At 45.1% G+C, this 26,288-nt stretch overlaps 1 protein-coding gene across 5 annotated transcripts in view; it reads left to right on the forward strand.

Moving 5' to 3' along the window:
• FANCC (FA complementation group C) overlaps positions 1 to 26,288 on the forward strand; it is a 155,738-nt gene that overhangs the window by 84,105 nt on the left and 45,345 nt on the right. For all 5 annotated transcript variants that reach the window (XM_077817485.1, XM_077817486.1, XM_077817482.1 and 2 more), the window contains exon 8: positions 5,785 to 5,941. In XM_077817485.1, coding sequence (XP_077673611.1) covers positions 5,785 to 5,941 — 157 coding nt within the window. The remainder of the gene's footprint in view (positions 1 to 5,784; positions 5,942 to 26,288) is intronic.

Here is a 26,288-nt window from a genome sequence, read left to right on the forward strand (position 1 = left end):
GAAGTCAGTGTTTCCCCCAACGGCTCTAGTAACAGCAAAATAAAACATTGCATTGGTAGATGATATCAGGGCAGCAATTTTTAATTTATCGTTGTACATGTGCTACTAGATAAGTACTCCATCAGAAACTAATGAAGTCTCTTCGTTTTAGTGAAACTTTATCTGAAAATCCAAAAGGAATGGATTGTCTTTGACTTGTCTGTTTCCTGTGGCTTCAGATCAGCACTTTCCACAAGTAGTGGTAAAAATTCTGGAAGCTTTCCTAGGACAACTGCCCTAGGATAGACTGTCCAAACTGAGTCAATATCACTTGAGTCAACAGGCAATTAAATCATTACAAATATTTTTGTCGCTCCTTAATGTGAGTCTGAACATTTTCTGTGGTGATAGACGGTTTTTCTGTGATCACAGAGGATTTTTCTGAATCTAATACTCTGACCTGTGTTTTACCTTTTCCAGTGATTGTTTATCACAACAAGCTAAAGGAATTCAGTTTGTATTGTTGTTGGCCACTTTATTCATTGAGGGCCTCTGAAAGTACTTGTGAGGGTATTCCTGTGCATAGATGTGTTGAGCTCATTATTCTTTGTATGGTGGGCTCTTGGTCTTCTATTGAGGTTCTTGTAACCTTCAGAGGGACTTAATTACATTTTTCTACTTCAGTCACCTTTCATTATCTATCTCCCTATTCTTCACCTCTGTCTGTCTGCCCTTTACAGCCTCTGACCTCAAGTTATGAGCCTTACTTGGCTTCTTTCTGGATATCCAAGAAGACTGCTCCTTTAATTAGTTATTAGTAAATGCTAGAAAAGTAGTATGACTAGTAACCTACCAGAGAACCCAGTGGTGTCCCCTGTGAAGCATGCCCAAGTTCCTCTGGCACAAGGACAGAGAGGACAGTTTGCTCCCAGTATAAGAAATATTTTCCTGCCTATGAGTTAAAGTTTCTCTGTGTGGACTTTGCATTTATCCTTTTTCAAAAATACAAAGAAGTGTCCATTTTTCACTTGTCATTTTCTGATTTAAAATCAGAAAGAAAGCTTGAAATAATAATACATATCAAACCACAAAAAACAATATAAAATTAATGTTAATCTAATCTGACACTCTTCTTAATTCACCCTGCTGAGCCAAGACGTTGTAGTACAGTGCATATAATATATACACATTAATTTAATGGTTAAACAGTATTTTGAAAATGTAAAGTACTGCACATGTGTTAATTATTTTTGCTGTTTTCCTCTATCTGGAGTTGTAAAATCTTATGTGAAGCAGCTGTGTAGACAACAGTTGTGAACAGAAATTATACAAGTTTTCAACCACTATCAGAATCCTGCATTTCCCTCCTCTTCATCAAGGTCTGCAAATGCTTGAAACCTGTTCTTTAACTGCAGAACAAAGGCTTTCTGTATTTCAAGGGACTTCAGCTTGTCAATATCATAATGTCTGTCCCTTGTTTGGTGGACCCACGCTTCTCAGTTTTAGCTTGATGGAGGCTGTCACAAGGTGATGGTTGCTACCAACATCTGCACCCTTTCTCACTTTCACATCTGTCAGTGAGCGTCGCCATTTGCCATTGATCATAGTCAGTCTGCTTCTTATCTCTGTCATTTGGAGAACACCATGTCAGCTTGTGAATTTCCCGATGTTCAAATAGGGTTCCGCCAATGACTAGGTCATTCATATTACAAAAATCAACAAGCCTTTCTCCATTTTCATTCATAGTGCCCACCCATGTCTTCCCATTGCTCTGTTGTTGTTTGTGTTGTCCTTACTGACCTTGGCATTCAGGTCTCCCATGACAATAGTTAGGTTGAGGTGTGGTACTCCCTCACACTACAGGCGGATTTAAAAGTAGAATTTGTCCTTTACTTCTTCATCACTGTCATTTGTCAGGGCAGAGCACTGAATCAGGATGATATTATATTTCCCTTTCAGTCTGGATCTCATAAGTCTGCTGCTGATGGATTTCCATTAAAGCAGGGAATGCTCCACTCCCTTCTTCAAAAGGATGGCAACACCCTCATGGTGTTGTCCATCATCCCATCCAGAAAACAGCAAAGTTTCTCCCAAGGCTGTTGTTAGTCTTCCTGATCCCATCCATCTGCTCTCTTTGACACCCAGCATGTGTAAGCTGTAACGTCTCATCTCTGCTGTGATCTGAGCTAGCTTCCCTGTTTCATACATTGTCCGTATGTTCCAAAAACCCTTGGTTTTTGTCTTGGTGTTGAGCACTTCAGTCTTCATGCCAGTGGCTTCCTTTTGGCTTTCACCACTGGCAGTCATATGGGTCATTGACTCCTGAAGGCCATCACACACAGTGATGGTAGATTTCTCTGTTGCTGTTTCCGTAACATTTTGTTTTTTACAGGACAAGGTTGTTAGCCCTGTGCTTAACCCGCAACCTGGAGGACCAGGGTATATGTTTTGTCTGGCCCCTCCCTCACAGACCAGTCAAGCCTGGTAGAACCTACCAGAAGCAAAAAGCCCCCACCAACACAGACTCTGGGGATCGTTAGAGCACGCAAGCTGTCCCATGATGATAAGGCATGGACACCAGAGGACAGATCCTAACCTTAGTTCTGTTTAATTCTGCATAATTGGGTGTTACATTAAGATATGCAATTTTTGTTGTATTTTTAAAAATTTTAATCTGAAACTAACCTAATGCCAGTTTTATAATAGCTGTAAACATATTCCAGTGTGTGTTGTGGTGGGATGTTTCCTCTTCTTGGGTGGTTGCTGTGCTCTGCTTTTTGCCTCATGCATAGTATACCCACGTTATGGTGTTATCCCACTGCAAACCTATGCTTTCTTGGTATCTTATTTTCTAATTATATAATAACGTATTTTAGCTGAGTTATAGTAGAAAGCTAGTCTTTTCATGAGCTGACAGAGCATGGATTTGTTGACTTGCAAGATATGCTGTGAGGTTCACTTAACTGAACTTCTATAAATCAGTTGATAGGCAATTACTATTAGACAGTATAAATTCTCAACTTTTCTATTAAGCCTGTAGTCACATTTTAAGAAGCAGCATTTTAAGAAGCAGCATGAATAGAGGACTAAAGAGCCAGTGGCAGCTTAGTTCTAATTCCTGCACTCCTACTTACCTGCTGTTTGGCTTTGGGAGAAATCACTTAATCTCTTAGGGTATGTCTACACTACAAAATTAGGTCAGACAAAGTAGCCCGGGTGGGGTGGGAGAGGAGGGAAGGACAAGGCCACATTGTTTATTGTAGTCACACGAACAATCAAACTGTTTGAATGACAGCCTTCTGTTGCTTGGGCCATCCTCTGGAGTGGAGTGGAGTGGCTGGCTGCCTGGAGTCTCCTCCCCATGTTCTTGAGCGTCTGGGTGAGGCAGATATGGAACTTGGGGAGGAAGGCATGCGGTTATACAGTGGATGCAGGGAGGGTCTGTGCTCTTGTTGGCTTTCCTGCAGCTCCAACAGATGCTTCATCATGTCCGTTTGCTCCCCCAACAGATGCTTCATCATGTCTGTTTGCTCCCCCATTAGCCTCAGCATTGCGTCCTGCCTCCACTCTTCGCGCTCACTTGATTCTTTCCTGGCCTCTGCCACTGCACGCCTCCATGCAATAAGCTGTACCCTATCCGTGCAGGAGGACTGCATGAGCTCGGCAAACATGTCCTCGCGAGTGCATTTTTTTCGCCTTCTAATCTGCAATAACCACAGGGACAGAGATAATAGGGGGAGCGTAGAAACGTTTGCACCTGGGGGGAGATAAAAAGGGAGAGTAAAATTTAAGATGATACATTTGAGAACAAAAGGGAGACTCATAGTGAATCAAGCAATTCACAGCAGACAGCACATGTGCTTTAGGTACAAGATCGTGTTTTGCCTTTTATATTGAACGCCTGCCGGTAGGGTGACACATCACAAATGGCTGGGCAACAGAATTCGGTTTCCAGGCAGCCATGGTAAGTCTTTTGTTACACAGGGTTGGCTTCTTATGCCTTCATAACATGTGGGAATGGTTTCAAACTGCAACGCCATCCTTTCCCATAGCAAGCAATGCTGGTTGGGTTTCACATTTAAAAGGAGGGGCTGTGGTTTTCGGGTAGATGTGCAGCACACACACCTCCTCCCACCCCTCCGCGTGGCTAGTCTCTGGGATGATACCTTCTCCCCTCCCCCCACCATGTGGCTATTCTCTGGGATGATTCCTTCACTCCTCCCCTCCCCCACCCCGCCGCATGGCTGTTTTCTGGGTTGATCCCTTTTAGCCAAGCGCAAACAGCCCAGCATGAATGGGGTCCGTTTACTGTTCCCTTACAAAAATTCCCCTATTTCAACCAGGTGACGATGAATGGTATCACTCTACTGAGGCTAATACAGAAAGATATTGACCGAATGTTGCTTGAATGCGACCAAAACCCAGGACCATTCGCTGCCATGCTTTTGTGCTGCAATGATTCCAGAATACTTGCTACTGGCTTGGCGTGATAAAATGTCCTACCGTGGAGGATGAAATAAGGCAGCCCTCCCCAGAAACCCTCTGCAAAAGGCTTTCATGGCTTTCAGCTCCAGGAGAGCTTCAAGGAGATGTCCCTGGAGGATTTCCGCTCCATCTCCTGACATGTGAACAGACTTTTCCAGTAGCTGTACTGGCCGTGAATGCATCCCAATTCTTCAGGGCTAATCAAACATTGAACACTATTGCTTTTAAACCCTGTGCTGTAGTTACAAATGTGCACTCACCAGAGGTGCCTTCTCTGGCTTCAGGGTTGGGGATCCCGCCTTGGGAGGGTATTGGCTCCAGGGTGATGAAAAGGTCCTGGCTGCCAGGGAGAACGGATTCACCGCTTGCCTGCTGCGCATTCTCCTCCTCCTCGTCCACAAAATCCTCTTCACTGTGGCGTGAGACTCCCCCCTTGCAGGTGTCCACAGACAGTGGTCGGATAGTGGTAGGGTCCCCCCTAGAATGCCATGCAGCTGATCACAGAAGCAGCATGTACGGGGCTCTGACCCGGAGCGACTGTTTGCCTACTTTGTCTTTTGGTAGGCTTGCCTGAGTCCTTAACTTCCATGCGGCACTGCTGTGTCCCTGTTGTAGCCTCTCTCCAACATGCCCTGTGAGATTTTGGCATATATATTTGCATTTCTTCTTTTTGATTGGAGTTCGGCCTGCACAGATGCTTCTCCCCCTACAGCAATTAGATCCAATGTCTCCCTTTTGGTCCATGCTGGAGCTTGTTTGCGATTCTGGGGGGACTGCGTGGTCACCTGTGCTGCTGAGTTCGCCACACTGACCAAACAGGAAATGAAATTCAAAAAGTTCCCGGGGCTTTTCCTGTGTACCTGGCTAATGCATCGGAGTTGAAAGTGTTGTCCAGAGCAGTCATAATGGAGCACTCTGGGATAGCGTCCCGGAGGCCAATGCCATCGATTTGCATCCGCACTACCCCAAATTCGACCCAGCAAGGTCGATTTTAGCGCTACGCCCCTCGTCAGGGAGGAGTACAGAATTCAATTTTAAGAGCCCTTTAGGTCGACGGAATGGGGTTGGTTGTGTGGACGCAGTCATTTTTAAATCGAATTTAGCTGCGTTAGGTCGATCTACCCCATAGTGTAGACCAGGGGCTAGTATCTCAGTTTTCCCATCTGTAAAAGGTAGGTAATAATTAGATATACAATTTTAGGAGAAAGTGCATAAGTATGTATATGTGGATTGATAATTTTGCATCGATATGCAATCTTTTAAATATTTATTCACTTCATGGCTCAGTTTGTAGAAAACAATATTTTCCCATTAACTCAGGAAGAAGATTGCCCTCTCTGAATCAGCTATCCTAAGCTTGTGGCTTCGTCATCTGCCTAGCCTTGAAAAAGCAACACTGCATCTTTTTGAAAGGTTGATTTCCACTCAAACAAGCTCACTGGAACATGTAGTGTGTATCATAAAAGATTCATTTCTGGTATGTACCACAATTAATACATTACATCTTTTCTGCTGAGGGATCACCAAATACTTCTCTCTCATACAGCATCATCGAAATCCAGCAACTTCCATGGGGGAGAGTAGCTGTCATGTAGCTACATAACAGTAGTGGAAAGAGGAGAAATTTTTGTGCAGAACACCATGACAAATTCCTACTCTAATAAAATATGTTAATATTAAAAACTTCACAGAACATGATGCCTTGGCATCAAAAGCTTCATCCATAGATCATAAGAAGATGAACAGAAACAGGCCCTGATTGTCAGAGGTGCTGAGTACCCACTTCTCCCTTTGGAATTATAGAAAAATTTCCCTTCTGGGGACAGATTCAAATCTATCTGGATTTGTATCTAGGGCTCCATGGAGTTAAAGTATTTAAAAGGCAATGTTTAAATTGCTAAACTTTGTCCTTATGGATTAATGCATTGTGGGAATACTCATTTACTTGTTTTTTCATGAAAAATCATGAGCAAAAAGTTATTAATTTAAAACATTTGTTACTGTGACAGGTGTCGGTCGGTCCTCCGAGCCCCTAGGGGCGATGGAGAGCTATGGTCTCCGTGGCAGGCCTCAGCCACACCTTCCGGGCATTGGGGAATTAGTGGGGAAGGTGTGCCGGCCGGAGTCAGTAGCGTGCCCCTCAGGCAGGGGGGCACCAGGGTAGGGGAACGCAGGCCCACCCAACTCCACTGCGTTCCAGCCCAGGGCCCTGGCAGTGGCGGGAGGTGAAAGTCCCGCCGCTGGGTCAGCGGGGCTGTCCGCGCCCGCTGGCCAAACACACCCACCCCACAGTATAGTTTGGCCCCTGGGCTACTTCCTACCCAGTCTCTCAGGCGGGTTGCTCCGGTCCCTCCATCTCCTCCAGGTATTCCGCTGCGGGCCACTCCCGCTCCCCCTCGGTATCGGACTCACGGTGGCCCGGGCTGCCGTCAGGCCCCTCCAGGTCCTCTGGGTATTCAGTGGCTGGCAGCCCTGGTTGCCACAGGCCTTCCTCCGCGTCAGGCTCCTCCTTGACCAGGGCTTCGCCTGGGTCAGCAGCAGGATCACGAGGGAGCAGCCTGTGTCTGTCTCCCTCCCTGGTGCTCTCCTCACAGGGCAGAGGGCCCTGCCCTTTGTACTTCCTGTCCCACCCTTCCCCTTCCAGGGATTGGCGGAACCTTGGCCTGGCCCCGCCCACTGAGGCTGCAAGGGTGGCTCTTTACCCTCTGGTTCCCTACAGTTACCCTATAATCAGTTTAGATTTTTTTTAGAAATATTCTATTATATAGTGCACCAATTCTACCCAAAGTATTTAGAAATTTATAATGATTTGGCACCTGGTTACTTGACATGATTAAAGGCGTCCATTAACAAAGAAATAGTAATAGAACCCCTTTATGAAAGCAATACATTTCAGGATGTGTAGGTATGTCATACGCACATATCTTGTATTATGAAAGTGAACCTGAGGCATGGACACTCTGAAATGTGGTGTATATGATACTATAATCACACACCTGGAGGTATCATGTGTCTTTTAACATTTTAAAATTCTTCTCTCCAAGTATTTTTACATGTCCATTCCACTGTAGGTGTGTGTGCCCCCTCACGCACAGTTGTTGATCTTTTTCCCTCAGTGGTACTCGTTGGGGCAGCTTGAGCATACTCAACCCTTGCCTGCCACTGCTTGCAGGTACAAAAGGTGCAGTGACCACCCTCAGTTGCTTCTTACTCCCAGTGATTGTTGTTGGAGTGCTTTCAGTCTTGCTATAGCAAGTTCTTCCCTTGCTCCTTGTATATAGCCAATTTTTTCTTAGAAGTTAGTAGTTAGGTAAAATCTAATATAGATAAGTGTTAATATTAAGCTTCAGTTTTTGTTTTGTTTTTTTTTTTAATCAAATTCAAATTTTGGTACTGGGTCTGGTATCAGAACCATGCCTTGCTTTCTGGGGTTTAAGTCCTGCCTGTCATTGACCCACACCCCAGCTGTCTAAAATGCTTGGAGGAGTCCAACATTACTGACAAGTGTCCATCTATAAGAGATCCACGCTTGGTTCTAAGAAGGATAGAGCAGCCAGGTTCAAGTGTCTCCTAATGGCCCACCATTGGAGACCTTGCTTTTTAAATGGACTCTGAGTACTGCATTTTGATATGGAGTGCTCCATTGGAGATGTCTACAGCACCTCACTCTCTATCTCTGGTGCCAAAAAAAGAGAGACTGGCCCTTGAGAGACTTAGTACCCTGATTGGCAAGATCGTCTGTACTGAAGTCAGCTAGAGGCAAGGACTCTGGGAAAGACTCTGAAGAGTGCTTCCTAGAGGACTCCTCATCTAAGATAGTCAACCCTAGAACCTGTGTCATGTCTCTCGAGTCCAACCTCTGACGTACCCATAGAAAGACATCAGGGTCAGGAATCAAGACAAGCACCAATGACACCAGAGGTTTATGCAGCCATGAGAGAACTGCTTAACCTCTTGGTGTCTCTGGTTGTGCAGGAAGGTTTCCAACCAGTACCAGTGGTTCCTACTCTGTCTCTTCAGGAGCATACAGTACCATTACCTTCTATGCTTTTGGTACATCAGAAGCTGGTGCAATCAAGAGGCAAGCCAACTATGGTATCCTTGTACTGCCATCCCTGAGCTCTGGCTACCTATCTCTGGTTCCAATGGGGCTCTGCTCTACTGTTATCAGAGGACTGAGAGTTGTCTTCCTCAGACTCAGAGGTGCAGACTTTTGTGTCTCAATGTAGGCAGGGCACATATCCTCTGCCAGAGACTTGGGAGCCATATGTCTTGCAGCAGTCGCAGCAGTGTCATTCTCTGAAGGGGCAATGGCCTGGACAAAGATAGGTCCTTTTCTGGACACCATGGGGTGTCCCTCCTCCTGCTAGGGCTTCCTCTTACCTGCCTCAGTTGGTTTCCTCGAGGGCGCACCAAGAGTATTGGCCCCACAGACAACATTCTTCGAGGACTGGGACCGGGCCTGGTACTGAGTAGCTAGAAGTCGCTTGGGAAGTTCTCCCACTGCAAGACACAGTGCAGGCGCTACCTCTTCCTCCCCATCAGATGAGGCTATGGAGGTGGTAAGCGACTCAGCAGCATCAGAGGTTTACATGGTTCACCAAAGTCTACTGAGAATGGTGGTCTCTGTTATGGACATTCAGGCAGAAGAGGTCTGCAAGAAATCTCACAAGTTGATGGACGTTCTGGCTTTGGCAGCACCTTTCAGAGTGGCTCTAGTGACTGACTAGGCCATTCTGGAGCTGGTTAGTGCACTCTGGCAGTCCCTCTCTGCCCATTTTGCTGTGGGAGGAAGGGAAGAAGGGAAGTTCTACATCGCTTCTAATGAGTTTGAACATCCGTATTCTTGTCCTCTCCTGGGCTCCTTAGTAGTGGCAGCAGCTAATGAGCGGAAGATGCATGGTACCAGGTGTTGACTCCTAAAGGAAAAAAATCAAAGGTTGGACTTGTTTGCCTGTAAACTTTATTCTATGAGAAGTCTGAAACTCAGAATTGAAAACCAACAGGTGCTTTGAAGTCACTATGATACTCTCTGGGAGAACATGATGAAATTTAAGGACAGGTTACTGGATGACTGCAAGCAGGAATTCAATATGATGGTAGAGGAGGGCAAGCTGGTGTCCAGAACAGCTCTACAGGACAGCTTGGATGTGGCAGGTTCAGCAACTCGCACCATGGCATCTAGTATAACTATAAGAAAGTAGAGATGGCTGCAGTCTTCCTGCAGAGGTTCAGCAGACCATCCAAGATCTACCATTCTAAAGTCCTTCCTTATTTTCAGACAAGACAGACAATAGACTTCATAGCCTAAAAGAGCGCAGGACAATGCTAAAATTGCCTGGAATCTATACACTGGCAATGAAAAGAAAGAAGTATTGTCCTCAGCAGTCCTATAGACATTAGGGCTTTGTTCTGCGATCCTCAGAGTCTCCCTGAAAGCATGGGGATCCCTGAACCCACCAAAAAAGAAAGGCAGAGGTTAAAAGGAGGTGACCACCACCACCACCCTCTTCTGTATCAGCAGGTTCATCTCATCCAGCCGCTTCGTCCAAACAGGCATTTTGATGGGTTGATAAGGATAGTTTACCAGTTCCCACAATTCTGTCTGTTTCTACCCTTTTTGTTTTCCAGTTGCTTATTTCGCTTCCTAAGTACTTGGTCTCACATAACATCAGATAAGTGGTTCTTAAGCATGGTTGATCTGGGATGTTCCTTCCAGTTTTATTTCTGTCTTCCTTCCATGTCTCTTCAGGAACCACTCTCATGAAACTGTCCTTCAGCAGGAAGTCTAATCCCTCCTTGAAGCAGAAGCTACAGAGGAAGTCCTTTTGTGCTTCAGGGGAAGAGCTTCTATTCCCTCTACTTTCTTATTCCCAAAGCGAAAGATTGTCTCAGGCCTATTTTGTATACAGGAGAATTAAACAGATTCCTGAAGAAGATAAAATTTCATATGGTCACCTTCGCTTCCATGACTCCCTCCCTGAAACAAGAGGACTGGTATGGTGCCCTCGACTTTACAGGTGCTTACTTCCATGTGGCAATATGCCACAACCACTGGACATTTCTCAGATTCGTGGCGAATGGAACCCATTACCAATTCACAGTGGTTCCATTCAGTCTGTCAGCTGCTCCTCATGTTTTCGCAAAGTGCATGGCCATGGTGGTAGGGTATCTTTGAAAATCAGGTGTCCATCTGTTTCCAGATCTGGAAAACTGGCTGGTGAGAGGCAAGTCCAAAGCTCAAGTACTGTTCTGTCCATCAGCCTATCTGCATTCAATACACCGGGCTTCCAGTTCATTGGGACAAATCCAATCCTGAAACCACTACAGATAATTGAATTTATTGGAGCAGTCTTAGACTCTACGAAGGCCAAGGCTTTTCTGCCAAAATCAAGCTTTGAAACACTGGGGGTTAGTTCTGGAGCTAAAAGCAAATCCTCTCACCACAGTTCACAGATGCCTCAGATTCCTGGGGCACACGGCAGTATGTACCTGTGTAGTGCAGCACACCACGCTACACCTCAGGAAGTTGCAAGGCTGGCTGGCTTCAATGTATGTCCTAAGTAGCTCAAGTACTGGTGTTACTTTTGTCATCTCTGAACCAGTGAATACACTCTCTGAAAGTTTGGGTGAAGGTCTGTGACATAGTATAGGCCCCCAGGTATGAGGAAGAGAGCAGAGAGGCTTTGCTGGTTGGGCTAGCCCCACCTATCCAGTCCTGTCAATCATGCATGATTGGGAGGAGGGCTTTAAACGGGAAGAAACTTCAGTAGGCAGGGGGAAAGGAGCAAGACTACCCTAAACACCAGACTGCAGGAGTAATGCCTGACGTTGCAAAGGGAACTCCTAGGCAGGAGACTTTCATCCCGACCCTGAGGAAAGTACAGCAGCCCCCCTATGGTAAGACACACAGGCTGAGCCTGCCACAGAAACCCAGACAAAGTGATTTCCTCAAACCTATTATCTTGGGACTGGATTGTTGGCAGCACTGTAGATACCCTCCCCCCTTCCCCACCCCTGCTTTCTGGAACCTCAGGGAGTCTCCCTGAAAGCGTGGAGAGTTTGTGACTTCCATTTTGATCCCCCAGCCAGAGAGACTTAAGGAGCCCTACAAAGGGCAGAACCCCCCTTGGGAATAGTAGGAAAGTGGGCTGGTGTTGCTATCACCCAGAGTTGATAACTGGGTGTGGTCAGGTTTCCCCACACCCTGAGGGAGAGAGGAACCACCAAAGACTGTTACAGGGTTTTCGTCGTTCCCTTACAACCAGTGCTCACTTTAATCACAGATGCATCACCCTTGGTTGTGGGGTACACATGGGTCACTGTAGACTCAAGGTCTGTGGTCTTCCCAAGAACTGAAGAGACCCTCATAAATGTCAGAGTTGTGAGCTGCTCATCTAGTCTGTTCAGCCTTCCTTTTGCATATCAAGGGGAAAAAATCTGCTAGTAATAACAGACAGCACAGTAACTATATTTTATGAAAACATGTGGGGAGGGATGCATTTGACACAGCTGTGCCAGAAGGTGATTCACCTGTGGGACTTTTGCATAGCCAATTTGGTTCACTTCAGAGCTGCTTACCTTCCAGGAGTGCAGAATTTGTTGGCAGAACAGCTGAGCAGGTTCTTCCCTGATCACCATCAGAGTTCACTGTCTCCAGGCATGGCCAGGTTCATGTACCAGCTGTGAGGGACACCCCAGGTGGACCTATTTGCAACACAGGCCAACGGAAAATGCCATCAGTAATGTTTACAATCCAGGTTCATTGACAGACACATTCCTGCTATCCTGGAAGAATTACTTTTATATGCCTTACCTCTGATTCCATTACTGCGCAGAGTCTTGTCAATGACCGGGCTCACCTCATACTTATAGCACCAGCATGGCCTCAGCAACACTGGTACTCAACCCTGCCAATCTTGTCAGTCAGACCTCCATTATCTCTCCCGTTGGATCTATGCATGATTACCCAGGGCCATTGGCATCTGCTTCACCCCAGCCTACAAGCACTCCATTTGACAGAGTGGATGCTTCATGGTTAACACCATTGGAAAGGGCTTGCTCTAAGAACATACAGAAAGTACTTCTGAATAGTATAAAGCTTCAAGAAGGGGTACTTATCTGGCTAATAGAAATGTTTTTTCATCCGGTCCCGACAAAAATGTTCCCTCCAAATAAGCTCTTATCAGTCATGATTGGGTGGTCTTTTACACCTAAAACATCAAGGTCTATCAGTTAGCTCTATCAGAGTACCTCTGGAAGCTATCTCAGCTTTCCACCCCTTGGTAGATAATAGATCTTTTTTTCCAACCCTATCACCATCAGATTTCTAAAGGGTTTGGACAGATTATACTCTTAGGTGAAAGATCCTATTCCCGTATGGGATCTGATTTTGGTGTTGGCAAAATTAATGGGGCCACTTCTGAACCTCTTGCAACTTGCTCCCTTTCTCTACCTCTCTGTAAATGTGGACTTTTTGACTGTGATTACCTTTATGAGGAAAGTGGGTGAGTTGAGAACCCTGGTACCAGAGCCTCCCTATACAGTTTTCCGTAAGGATAATGTTTACCTCCACCCTCACCCAAAGTTCTTAATAAAGGTGGTCTCCAATTTTAACATTAACCAGGCAATTTTATTTGCTGACTTTCTTTCTGAAACTTCACACTCATAGAGATGAGGAGAAACTTCATTCATTAGGTGTTAGAAGAGCTTTAGCTTTTTTTCCATGAAGTCCTTTGGTTCCTCAACGCAGTTGTTTGTCGCGGTTGTGGATAGAATGAAAGGACACCCAGTTTCCATTCAGAGGTTTTCACCCTGGGTTTCTTTGTGCATTTGTTTGTGTTGCCAGTTGGCTAATGTGATGCCACCAGCTAGAGTATTGGCCCATTTCACTAGAGCATATGCAGCATCAGTAGCTTTCCAAGCGCAACTACCTATTCTGGATAACTTGGTCATCAGTGCACGTGTTAGCTTCTCATTATGCTGTAGTCAAGCAGTCCAGAAGCCATGTCACTGTTGGATGTGTTGTTCTCCAATCTGTTCCTGTAGACTCTGAGCCCACTTCCTGCAGAATGGACGTGCAATCAAAGAAGAAACTGCCCACCTGTCTCTAACAGCTGTTCTTTGAGATGTGTGGACATGTCATTCCAGGACCCACTCTCTTTCCCCTCTCTATCAAAATCTGTCCCAGTAAGAGGAACTGAGGTGGATTGGGGTGGCTCTGCCCTCTTATGCCTGCACATAGTGTCATGCAATGGCAGAGGGCACTCAAGCTGCCCTGATGGGTACTGCTGAGGGGAAAAAGATCTTTGACAACTGTGCATGGGGCTCCCACACATACCTACAGGGGAATGGACATGTGCAACCCATCTCGAAGAACAATTACAGAAAGGTAGGTAACTGTTTCTTATTCATTGCCTCTACAGATCCCCATTGTAGGTGTTGTGTACCATGCGGACAAGCTACATAACTGCTAGCATTGACCCTGCTTATGCATCAATCAGGGATCTGAACATTTCAGAACTCAAAATTACAGAAGGTTCTGTGCCTGTATACATTCTCAGCTCTCTCTTTTCCACCTGTAAAGTGGTCACAGGAGTATCTCTCCCCCATAATCTATAAAATACAACGGTCTTATCCATCCCTCTATATTTCTAAAGCCATCATTCACCATAATATATAGGTGCTATACATAGCTTACAGAAAACATTGGTTCAGTACAGAAAAAGTAAAATCTCTGTTTTAATCTTGGGTATATTATGTATGTATTTATTTAATATTTATATTACATTCACACACAGAGCCCCACAGCAGGATTGGGACCATATTGTGCTGGGCACATTCCTATTGTACATACTTGAAAATTCAGCCCTTGCCCCCAAAAATTTGCACTCTGAGAAGACAAATGACACACACAGATGAAGAAGATGAGGGCATTCTGTGTAAAGGAGTAGTGTGGATGAAGGCACAAAGATGAGAATTTGAGAAATAGGCAGATAAGCCTTGCTTTGTTGGTAGGAGGAAATGCATTAAGAGACCAGAGTATGCAAGAGGGATATGAGGGTACAGTTGAGAGGGTGATGAAAGGAAGCTTGATCTTCTTGCAGTGAAGCATGATAGCCGGAGCTGGTAGGGGGGTGGATGATGTGGTCAGAGCAATGGTCAGTCGGTCTAATAATTCTCTTATTACATGCTATTTTAAAGGCTATTTAGATTACAGTAAGTAGAAACATTGGATCTGCCAATGTGATGAATATATCCCATCTAAAATATATTTAGAACATTTATTTAGAGGTACGTGCGTATGTGTGTTTGATTATGACATTTCCAGGATGTGACCTCTATGTGCCTTATGGTTTATGGCAATTACAATACAAAATGATGAGCCAAAAATTACTGATTGATTTAGTCTCTTTTTCCTATTTGCAATAAAAACAATATAGAACAAAAGAGCAACCAGAAAAAAATTGGTTATGTAGCTAAATTAGGTAAGGTGAATAAGCTGCTTCAGAACTGCATCGTCTGAGTCATTTATCACAATGAATTATCTCAGCACAGTGTCATAACTGTAGGTAAATATCTTAGGGCCAGTCTACACTACAGTGCTACATCTGCACAGCTGTAGCGCATCTGGTGAAGATGCACTATGCTGACGGAAGAACCCTCTCCCATCGGCATAATTGCTTCACCTCAGCGAGAAGCGGAAGCTATGTTGGCCGCTGACCTAGCGCCAGTGTGGACAGTGTGAAACTTGTATTGCTCATGGCGGGGGCCTTTTTCACACCCCTGAGCGATGAAAGTTAGATCAACTTAAGCAGTAGTGTAGACCTGCCCTTAGAGATCTGCAGGACCTAGATAGAAGACTGCTGTGCTTTAGTATGAACGAAACTTGATATCCAATACTGTTATATTTGGATTCCAGCTGTAATTAGAGTGTGATGGTCTAGTAACTTGTATTTTATATGGTGTGCAGTTAATTAAGTTTACATCTCTTGGAAGAAACTGGAATTAGTATTGGAAATTTTGTAGTTACTAGGAAGCAATAAAAACAAAAGATCAGTGTTATACACATTGCATATAGTGAAATAATCTACATGAATATTCTTTGGCATCTCAGAAATTGGGAGGTCTTGCATTTTTGAGGGTTGAAGTGTACATAAGTGTATAATATATGTGTGTGTGTGTATATATGTGTTCGTAATATCTATGTGGTGCTGTGTTAAGCTTTCAGGGTTTTTGTACAGTCCTCACTACATGCACATATAGAGCCAATAGTAATGTCTGTGCAGATTTTAGTTAGTACTTTTGGAAGCAGACGTAGTTGTGCTCCTTTGAAAGGCAGGGCATAAGAAAACCTTAATCGTTGGCTTTAGGTTCTGACCCTTAAAACTTATGTTGTTCTTGACATTGTAAGCCATTCTGTAAGTATGCCGTTCTCCTGGCATCATCAACTTTCCAAAGTCTGGCCCAGAATCAAAACTATGTTATGCTTTCCAGCTGAAATTCAGGTTGTGGACCCTCAAATGCTATTGTTTTTGATTCAGCACTGCAGAGTGAAAAGTTCCACTTATTAGGTGGGGTAGTGATACTCTGTTGTGCTGCCATACTAAAATTTGGGGTTGTACCCTAGTTCCTATGCTCCTACATTGCCCTCCTGCTTTGACTGATCCACCCAGTTATATTCTGGCTGGATCCAGAGTCACCTTTCATATCTAGACCTTCCAGTGAAAGAGGCAGAGAAAAGGGAGAAAGATGGGGGAGATGTAAGAGAGAAATTGGGAGAGGCAAGACAATTTTTGTTTTAAATTGAATTTCCTTGTAGAGTATCCTAGCTAAGTAAAGTTCAACAGATACAATACATTTCCTTAACAGAGTATTTTATAAAAGAATCCATCCTCAAAAGGATATATCCTTGAGTTGAAACACTGGGAATAGTTTTCAGAGTAGCAGCCATGTTAGTCTGTATCCGCAAAAAGAAAAGGAGTACTTCGTTGCACCTTAGAGACTAACAAATTTATTTGAGCATAAGCTTTCATGAGCTACAACTCACTTCATCGGATGCATTCAGTGGAAAATACAGTGGGGAGATTTATATACACAGAGAACATGAAATAGTGGGTGTTACCATACACACTGTCACGAGAGTGATCAGGTAAGGTGAGCTATTACCAGCAGGAGAGCGGAGGGGAAAAAAGCCTTTTGTAGTGATAATCAAGGTGGGCAGTTGCCACTTTTAGGTCTGTAATTGAGTGACCAAAGAGACTGAAGTGTTCTCCGACTGGTTTTTGAATGTTATAATTCTTGATGTCTGATTTGTGTCCATTTATTCTCTTACGTAGAGACTGTCCAGTTTGGCCAATGTACATGGCAGAGGGGCATTTCCGGCGCATGATGGCATATATCACATTGGTAGATGTGCAGGTGAGCGAGCCTCTGATAGTGTGGCTGAAGTGATTAGGCCCTATGATGGTGTCCCCTGAATAGATATGTGGACACAGTTGTCAACGGGCTTTGTTGCAAGGATAGGTTCCTGGGTTAGTGGTTCTGTTGTGTGGTGAGTGGTTGCTGGTGAGTATTTGCTTCAGGTTGAGGGGCTGTCTGTAAGCAAGGACTGGCCTGTCTCCCAAGATCTGTGAGAGTGATGGGTCGTTCTTCAGGATAGGTCCTTGATGATGCGTTGGAGAGGTTTTAGTTGGGGGCTGAAAGTGATGGCTAGTGGCGTTCTGTTATTTTCTTTGTTTGTTTCTTTGTCCTGTAGTAGGTAACTTCTGGGTACTCTTCTGGCTCTGTCAATCTGTTTCTTCACTTCAGCAGGTGGGTATTGTAGTTGTAAGAACGCTTGATAGAGATCTTGTAGGTGTTTGTCCCTGTCTGAGGGGTTGGAGCAAATGCGGTTGTATCGTAGAGCTTGGCTGTAGACAATGGATCATGTGGTGTGGTCTGGATGAAAACTGGAGGCATGTAAGTAGGCATAGTGGTCAGTAGGCTTCCGGTATAGGGTGGTGTTTATGTGACCATCGCTTATTAGCACCGTAGTGTCCAGGAAGTGGATCTCTTGTGTGGACTGGTCCAGGCCGAAGTTGATGGTGGGATGGAAATTGTTGAAATCATGGTGGAATTCCTCAAGGTTTCTTTTCCATGGGTGCAGATCATGAAGATGTCATCAATGTAGAGTAGGGGCAAGTTAGGGGACAAGAGCTGAGGTAGCGTTGTTCTAAGTCAGCCATAAAAATGTTGTCATACTGTGGGGCCATGCGGGTACCCATAGCAGTGCCACTGATTTGAAGGTATACATTGTCCCCAAATGTGAAATAGTTATGGGTGAGGACAAAGTCACAAAGTTCAGCCACAAGGTTTGCCGTGACATTATTGGGGATACTGTTCCTTATGGCTTGTAGTCCATCTATTCAGGGGACACCATCATAGGGCCTAATCACATCAGCCACACTATCAGAGGCTCGTTCACCTGCACATCTACCAATGTGATATGTGCCAGCAGTGCTCCTCTGCCATGTACATTGGCCAAACTGGACAGTCTCTACGTAAGAGAATAAATGGACACAAATCAGACATTCAAAAACCAGTCGGAGAACACTTCAATCTCTTTGGTCACTCGATTACAGACCTAAAAGTGGCAATTCTTCAACAAAAAAAACTTCAAAAACAGACTCCAACGAGAGACTGCTGAATTGGAATTAATTTGCAAACTGGATACAATTAACTTAGGCTTGAATGAAGACTGGGAGTGGATGTGTCATTACACAAAGTAAAACTATTTCCCCATGTTTATCTCCCCCGCCCACAGTTCCTCATACGTTCTTGTCAACTGCTGGAAATGGCCCACCTTGATTATCACTACAAAAAGGTCCCCCCCCCCCGTTCTCCCGCTTGTAATAGCTCACCTTACCTGATCACTCTCGTTACAGTGTGTATGGTAACACTCATTGTTTCATGTTCTCTGTGTATATAAATCTCCTCACTGTATTTTCCACTGAATGCATCCGATGAAGTGAGCTGTAGCTCACGAAAGCTTATGCTCAAATAAATTTGTTAGTCTCTAAGGTGCCACAAGTACTCCTTTTCTTTTTACTGGGTATAGTGTGGATTAATTTTGCTTGTGCTCTTGGTGAATTCCTCATGCTCTTCACTACAAGAATTCTATAAAAGATATTAAATGATATTCCCTTTTTAGTAGCTATTGAAAATAAAATCACAGTTTGCTTTGCAGCAAATTTGGACTGACTCGTCAGTGGGCTGCTCGTGAGCTAGTTTCTGCTAATGTTCTGTACTACTGAAGAGCTTTTCTGTCTTCTACATAGGAGTCCTTTAAGCATGTGAATAGATCCTACCTTTTTGAACTCACCAAGTTATGTAATTTAAAATTGAAGACTTTCAGTTGCTTAGTACTTGTGACTAAAAGTCAGCTAAACTTAAAGCTCTTAAAATAGATTTGTATACATAGAATAAAGATGCATTTGGCATTTGTTAAAGTTAAAACAAAAATTCAGGAGTGACATGTTTATCACTAATTTAAGCAATATTTTTGTATAGTGCTAATAAAAAATAAAACTTGGAAATACAAACAATCAGGTAAAGTACAGAAGTGTAATAGTTTCTTAAAGTTAGAATTATTTAGCCATAGAACAGCTGGATCCAATGAATAGGACATGAGACTGGGAGTCCAGAGGACTTTAGTTCTGTTCCCATCTCTTCCATTCACGTGCTCTGTGATCTAGGGCAAGTCACTTAACTTCTGTACTTCAGTTTCTTCGTCTGTATATACTTTTTGAGGATAATACTTGTTTATGTAAAGCACATTAGATGTATTGATAATAATAACAGATGTGTCTATTACTTATACATACATTAACACTTGTATATGTATAAGCACATACACGTTTTCTCCTTTATTTCTCTGTATATTTGTTTTTGTGTTCATTGTTAAAATAAATCAGGGTTTTTTCTTATTCCTATTAATTGTGAATTAGAAAAATGCATAATAGAAAAAGTAGCTGAATTTTACATGGTTTGTGTGTGTATGCATGTAGCATCTCCACTGTAATGTTGCTATGCAATTTTTTTATTTAATTTTCTTTTAAAAAGGAAAAAAATAAAGGTGTCAATGTCTTTGATTGTATGAGAAATATACATCTGTAATCATTAGATCAGACCTGCAATTTCAATATCCTTAGTCTGGCTGTGCATTCTAGGTTGAATTGTGCTCTACAGATCATGCAGATTTTGAAATTGATCAGGAGAGGGTCCAGAGAGGATGATGCCAGTCCTGCAAAGCTTTTTCTGATGCTTTTTCCCATGTGTGAGAGAGCGTTTGCCAAGGTAAATTCAAGGGCTACCTGGGATATGAGATCCATGGTATCTTTTGAAAAAATTAGGTGATAACCATGGCATCCTGAAAATCCCATCATCTGCTTCAAGTGGTGTCCCTGTGGGTGCTCCACTCTAGGTGTCTGTGCATCCCTGCGCCGGAGATCAGAGATTTCTCGCAGCAGTACTTGGTCGGGGGGGAGGGCGCACACAGGAGTAGTCTCATGCAGCTGTTGTCACCTCCTGTAATGTGCGCTCCCCCAACCATCCCCTCAGTTCCTTCTCAACCATCCTCTCAACCGGCTGCAGACAAGCTCCACGGCAGTGCTCTCTTTGATACTTTATGGGGAGAAAAAAAAAAGTTGCAAGTTACATAGGAACTTCTTTTTAGTGTACCCTTAGTTACATTGTTTAGTTAGTCTTAGTCTGTACATAGTTACATAGTTTCCTTAGTTCCTCTTAGAGGTTTTTCATAAAAAAGAAAAAAAAAAGGAAAAGAGAAAAAAGAAGACTTTTCTCTCCTTAACTCCCCGTTTGGGAACAGTTTCTACAGTTTACCATTACAATTAACTCCCACCGGTATCTCTTGAGAGGTGGGAGAGGCTTAATGCAGTTATGCGGGGCTCAACAGGATTTTAAAAGTGTGACTCCTGCTGTGAACCGATGCCGGTCTCTGACGGCCACACATTCTGCATTCACTGTCTGAAAGAAACTCATATCTCCCAGAAATGCATACATTGCACCAACTTAACAACAAGGGCAAGACGTGACAGGGATCTCAGCTTGAAAATGCTTCTGCTGGAGAAATCCCTCCAACCTCGGCAAGAGATGTCCTCCGGGAAGTCTCATAAACCGAGATCCCTGAGCTCTGATAAGGCTCCGACTTCCAAAACTGTCAGGAAGTGAGCCTCGACCTCTCCAGCAAGGGTCTCTCAGAAAAAGAGAGCTTCCCCAGCGAGGTCTTTACCCTCAGTGCTCCACTCATCCAGAGTGAGGACTTACGAGGCACCAGGCTCCTCCGGCACCGTCCCTCAGTGGACCCCTTCTGAGCCCCAATGCACGGCCCCGGAGTTGAGATGTCAAGTCTCCTCCACAGCACCGACTACCCCAGTACAGAACGCCGCACAGGCAGCGGCACCACGATCAATGCTGCCGCCACTGGCACTGAGCCAAGACTTGCTGCCACCTAACAAGTCGAATCCAGCACCGGTCAGCGCTCCAATGGTCGACCGTAACCCCAAGGCGGGACCATCGCAACTCCTGCGTCCTGCTGACATAGCAGTTTCTTCTGCACCGCAGTCACCACTGCTCGGCACCAAACAGTCCCTGAGCTACATAGCACGGTACCATCCTTCATCTCCTGCACTACACTCCATGCATAGTGGTGAGGAAGGAGACGTGCAGGACAACCGCTTCTCCTCTCAATGTTCATCCCCATCACAGATGAGACCTACATGGAATGCTGTGAAGCCTAAGCCTCACCCCTCCGAGCAGTCACAGCCCTGGTATGCACAGCACTAGTCTTACCCATTACCGCCTTACCCCATGCAATGGCCACAATGAGGTCCTTGGCTCACATACCAGAACCCCTATTCTGGTCCCCCTTCCCCAGCAACAAGAGGTTCCAGAGTACACCCATCATTCCCACATAGAGAAACCTCTGACCCCCCTGAGACAGAGATAGAAGAGGAAGAGATACTATCTCAGGCAGACCTGGATTATTCACCACGTGCCCCGCACTCATCTTCTGCACCAGACGAAGTGGTGACGCCATCTACCCCTAAGACACCAGATAACCTGAAACAGTTCCAAGAACTCTTCAAAAGAGTAGCAAACAGCCAAGAAATTGCCTTACATGAGGTTCAGGAGAAACAACATAAGTTGTTAAAAATCTTACAATCAGCATCATCGACCAAGATTTCCCTCCCCATGGATGAGGCTATAATAGAGCCTGCAGAGGTAATATGGCAAACACCAGCATTGGCACCACCCACTAACAAAAAGGTTGACAGAAAATACTTTGTTCCAGCCAAAGGCACGGAATTTTTCTTTTCACACCCTCAAGCCTGTTCTCTGGTAGTAGAGGCTGTTAATCAGCACAGTAAACAGCCTCATTTCCTCTCTTCACTGCAAGATAATGAACACAAGAGACTGGACCTCTTGGGTCGGAAAGTTTACTCATCAGCCACCCTTCTGCTTAGAGTTGCCAACTATTCTGCTCTACTAGCAAATTATGACTACTCTAACTATAGTAAAATACAAGAGCTCATGGAAGACCTCCCTGAACATAAACGTCCTCAACTCAACGCCATTATCAACGAGGGTCAGTTAATAGCCTGCGCAACGCTGCAAGCCTCAATGGATGTAGCAGACAACCACAACAGCTGTGGTTATGAGAAGAACAGCATGGTTGCAGGCTTCAGGAATCCCAAAAGAACTACCACTAAAAGTGGAGGACCTCCCCTTTGATAGGGATAAACTATTCTCATCTCAAACAGATGACGTCCTCTATACCACGAAGGCCTCCCGAATGACGCTGCGTACACTAGGCGTACACCCACTAGATGTCACTAGACACCTCGTTTAACCATCAACAACCACGATACTTCACTCAGAACAAACCCAAACAACAGGCTCAGAGACGACAAGCTGCACAGAACCAGGCCTCGTCCACACGTCCATCTACATCTAAGCCACAATTTTTGAAGTCTTGGTTGAGAGTATGCATGACCTCCTCACACCTCTAGTGCCAACAGATACCCTATCCCAAAATTGTGGTCACCAGCTAAGCCCATTTTACCATGCCTGGGCTGCGATAACCACAGATCAATTGATTTTGGAGATCATACAATCTGGTCACACCATTCCTTTCACAGCCACCCCCCCTAGATTCTCCCCTTCCCTGTCCCTCTTCAGAGACCCCTCTCACGAGCACCTCCTGCCACAGGAAGTAAACTGCCTCCTACTGCTAGGTGCTGTACAACCAGTAACACATCAATACCGAGGGAGGGGTTTTTATTCCAAATATTTCCTGAGAGAGAAGAAAGAAGAGGGATTGAGACCAATCTTAGATCTCCAAAAACTCAAAAGGTTCATACACAACCACAGGTTCAAAATGGCCACTCTGGCCACAATAATCCTAGCACTAAATGTGGGGGACTGGTTTGCAGCCCTCTACCTCCAAGATGCGTACTTCCATATTACAATACATCCTGCCCACAGACAGTTCCTGAGGTTCACAGTTGGACACAACCACAGCCAATACAGGTTCCTTCCCTTCAGACTGTCCACTGCTCCCCGCGTATTCTCAGAAATGCTTGTGGTAGTAGCAGCACATTTTCGACACAAAGGAGTCATAATCTTCCCCTATTTAGATGATTGCCTACTCAAGGGTGCCAACCGACAAGACAGCAGGCATGCTGAAGACCACAATAGACCTGTTTCACCAGCTAGGTCTACAGATAAATGAAAAGAAATCCACTCTGGGACCAACCCAGCGACTGGAGTTTATTGGAGCCGACCTAGACTCCATACAAGCCAAGGCAATATTGCCAAACCACAGATTCACTACATTGACCAATCTTATTTTCACGGTGACCATCAGCCCACAAATTTCAGTGAGGACATGTCTTTAGATTCTGGGACATATGGCAGCTATGACTTTCGTAGTGAAGTATGCCAGACTCCGTATGCACTGTCTGCAGCACCGGTTGAGCACGGTCTGTACATCCCGCAAACACTCTCTGAACAGACGTGTGACACTGCCACCAAGGGTTATCCTCTTTCTACAATGGTGGACACAGCCAGGGAATGTATTCTCCGGGATTCCCTTTCAACAAGACCCCCTCATCAGTGACTATTACAGCAGATTCTTCCCTGATAGGTTGGGGCGCCCACTTCTACCACAATGTACAAGGCGAGTGGTCTGCGACGGAAACCCGACTACACATCAATCTCCTGCAACTCCGCATGGTACACAATGCATACCAACACTTCCTCCCACTCATACGAGAAACCTCAATCTCTATTCTCACCGACAATGTGGCGTGCATGTTTTACATCAGTCGCCAAGGAGGAGCCAGGTCTCACTCGCTATGCGTAGAAGCCATGAATTTATGGAACTTCTGCAACAATATAAACATCACAGCATCAGACCTATCAGGGTGCCAAAACACTACAGCCGACAACCTCAGCAGGCACTTCTCACAGGAACATGTGTGGGAAATCCATGACCGTGTTCTCCACACAATATTCCAAAAATGGGGTCACCCAGTAATCGACCTTTTCACCTCAGCCACAAATCACAAATGTCCCCTGTTTTGCTCCAAGGCAGGCCTGGCACTGGGATCGTTAGGGGATGCCTTCGTAATCCCGTGAAACGCGTCACTCATGTACGCCTTCCTACCGATACCACTGATCCCACTGGTCATCTGCAAGAAATGTCTTGACAGCGCATACATCATTCTCATTGTCCCCACATGGCCCAGACAGACTTGATTTCCATACCTCTCACATCTAGCAGTCTGTGCCCCACAACCGCTGCCTTTCCGGACGAACCTCCTGTCCCAGAACAAGGGCCTGATGCTCCATCCAGACCCAGTGAAACTCCATCTCAAAGCATGGTTCCTCTCTGTTTTCAACATGGGGAATAGAACTGTTCAGAGAAGGTAAAACAGGTATTACTAAATAGCCATCGCCTCACCACTAAATATACGTACCACCACAATTGGAGCAGATTCTCCCTTTGGTGTCAGCAAAAACAGCTGGACACGCCTCTATCTATGATCCTAGACTACCTACTAGAACTGAAGGAAACGGGGTTAGCCATAAGCTCTATTAAAGTACACCTCACTGCCATTATGGCCCTCCACGAACAGATAGAAGGGGCTTCAATATTCGCTCACCCAACTACACAGTGCTTTCTAGCAGGTATACAAAGCATGCACCCAGAAGTATGCCAACCTCCACCACCATGAGATCTCAATCTTGTGCTCAAATGTCTCACAAGACTACCCTTTGAGCCTCTAGCAATCTGCTCGCTTCTTCATATGTCAATGAAGGTCGCCTTCCTAGTGGCAATCACGCCTGCCAGACGTGTCAGCGAAATAGGACCATTGATGGCTGAACCACCGTACACTGTATTTACCAAAGACAAAATCATGTTACGTCCTCACCCAAAATTCTTGCCCACAGTGACTACAAATTTTCATATTAACCAAACCATACACTCACCTGCCTTCTATCCCAAGCCATATAATGACTCCCAAGAAGCAACGTTGCACATGCTAGATGTCAGATGGGCTGTATCCTTTCACTTGGGCACAACTAAACCATTTCATAAGTCACCAAGACTATTTGTCTCTACAGCAGAGCACTCCAAGGGCTCTACAGTATTGACCCAGAGACTCTCTACCTGTATTCAAACTTGCTACCACCTGCATCACAAAGAACCCCCCCGTGGGCATCAGATCTCACTCAACGCGAGCCATGGCAACATTGACTGCATTCTTGAACAATGTCCCCTTAATATATATTTGTAGAGCTGCAACCAGGACATCAGAGCACACTTTGCACAGCATTATGCTATCACCCAAGGCCTTGTCTCAGACTCTATCGTTGGCCTTACAGTGCTCTCATCACATACTTATACATAACTCCGAACCCCTATTACCCCTAGTGGGGTACTACTCTACAAACACCTAGAGTGGACTACCCACAGGGACACCACTCGAAGAAGAAGTTACTCACCTTGTGCAGTAATGATGGTTCTTCAAGATGCGTCCCCCTGTGGGTGCTCCACTACCCACCCTCCTTCCCTCTACTTCGGAGTTCACACAGCTGAGCTCTGCAGTAGAGAAGGAACGGAGGGGACAGTGGGGGGAATGCATGCTACAGGAGGTGCCAACGGCTGCATGAGACTACTCCTGTGCGCGCCCTTTCCCTGACTGAGTACTGCTGTGAGAAATCTCCGATCTCCAGCGCAGGGACGTACCGACACCTAGAGTGGAGCACGCACAGGGGGACACATCTTGAAGAACCATCGTTACTGCACAAGATGAGTAACTTCTTCGAGTTCTGGTCCCTATGTGTATTCCACTGTGGGTACACATGTTCTCCATGTGCCTGGAGCTGGAGAATTTTGAAAGCAGTGGTGGCTGCTCTGCACATGTGTCCTGGCTCACCTTGTGTTTCCTACCAAGGAAATAAAGGACGGGGTGTACTGACTTCCTCTCTAGTTCCTTCTCACTGCTGCTTGGTCTGGATTGGAACCCCCAATGTCCAAAGCTTAAACTTTCACGCCTTTTGCAAGACTCCATCTTAGTTGCCTACAAGCATGGCTTCAAACTGTGTACTTGCCAAACTGGCAGTCCATGAGCTCTCCTTTCTGGGCGTCTGCGTAAATGCTGAAAAAATCTGTTCCTCTATTACCGCTCCTGCTGCGAGTTTTGCACGAGATTCAGTAGGATAGAGCACAAGTTATTCTCCTTGTTCCCAGCTGG

Source organism: Eretmochelys imbricata, chromosome 5 (genome assembly GCF_965152235.1).
Source record: "Eretmochelys imbricata isolate rEreImb1 chromosome 5, rEreImb1.hap1, whole genome shotgun sequence".
NCBI lineage: Eukaryota > Metazoa > Chordata > Testudines > Cheloniidae > Eretmochelys > Eretmochelys imbricata.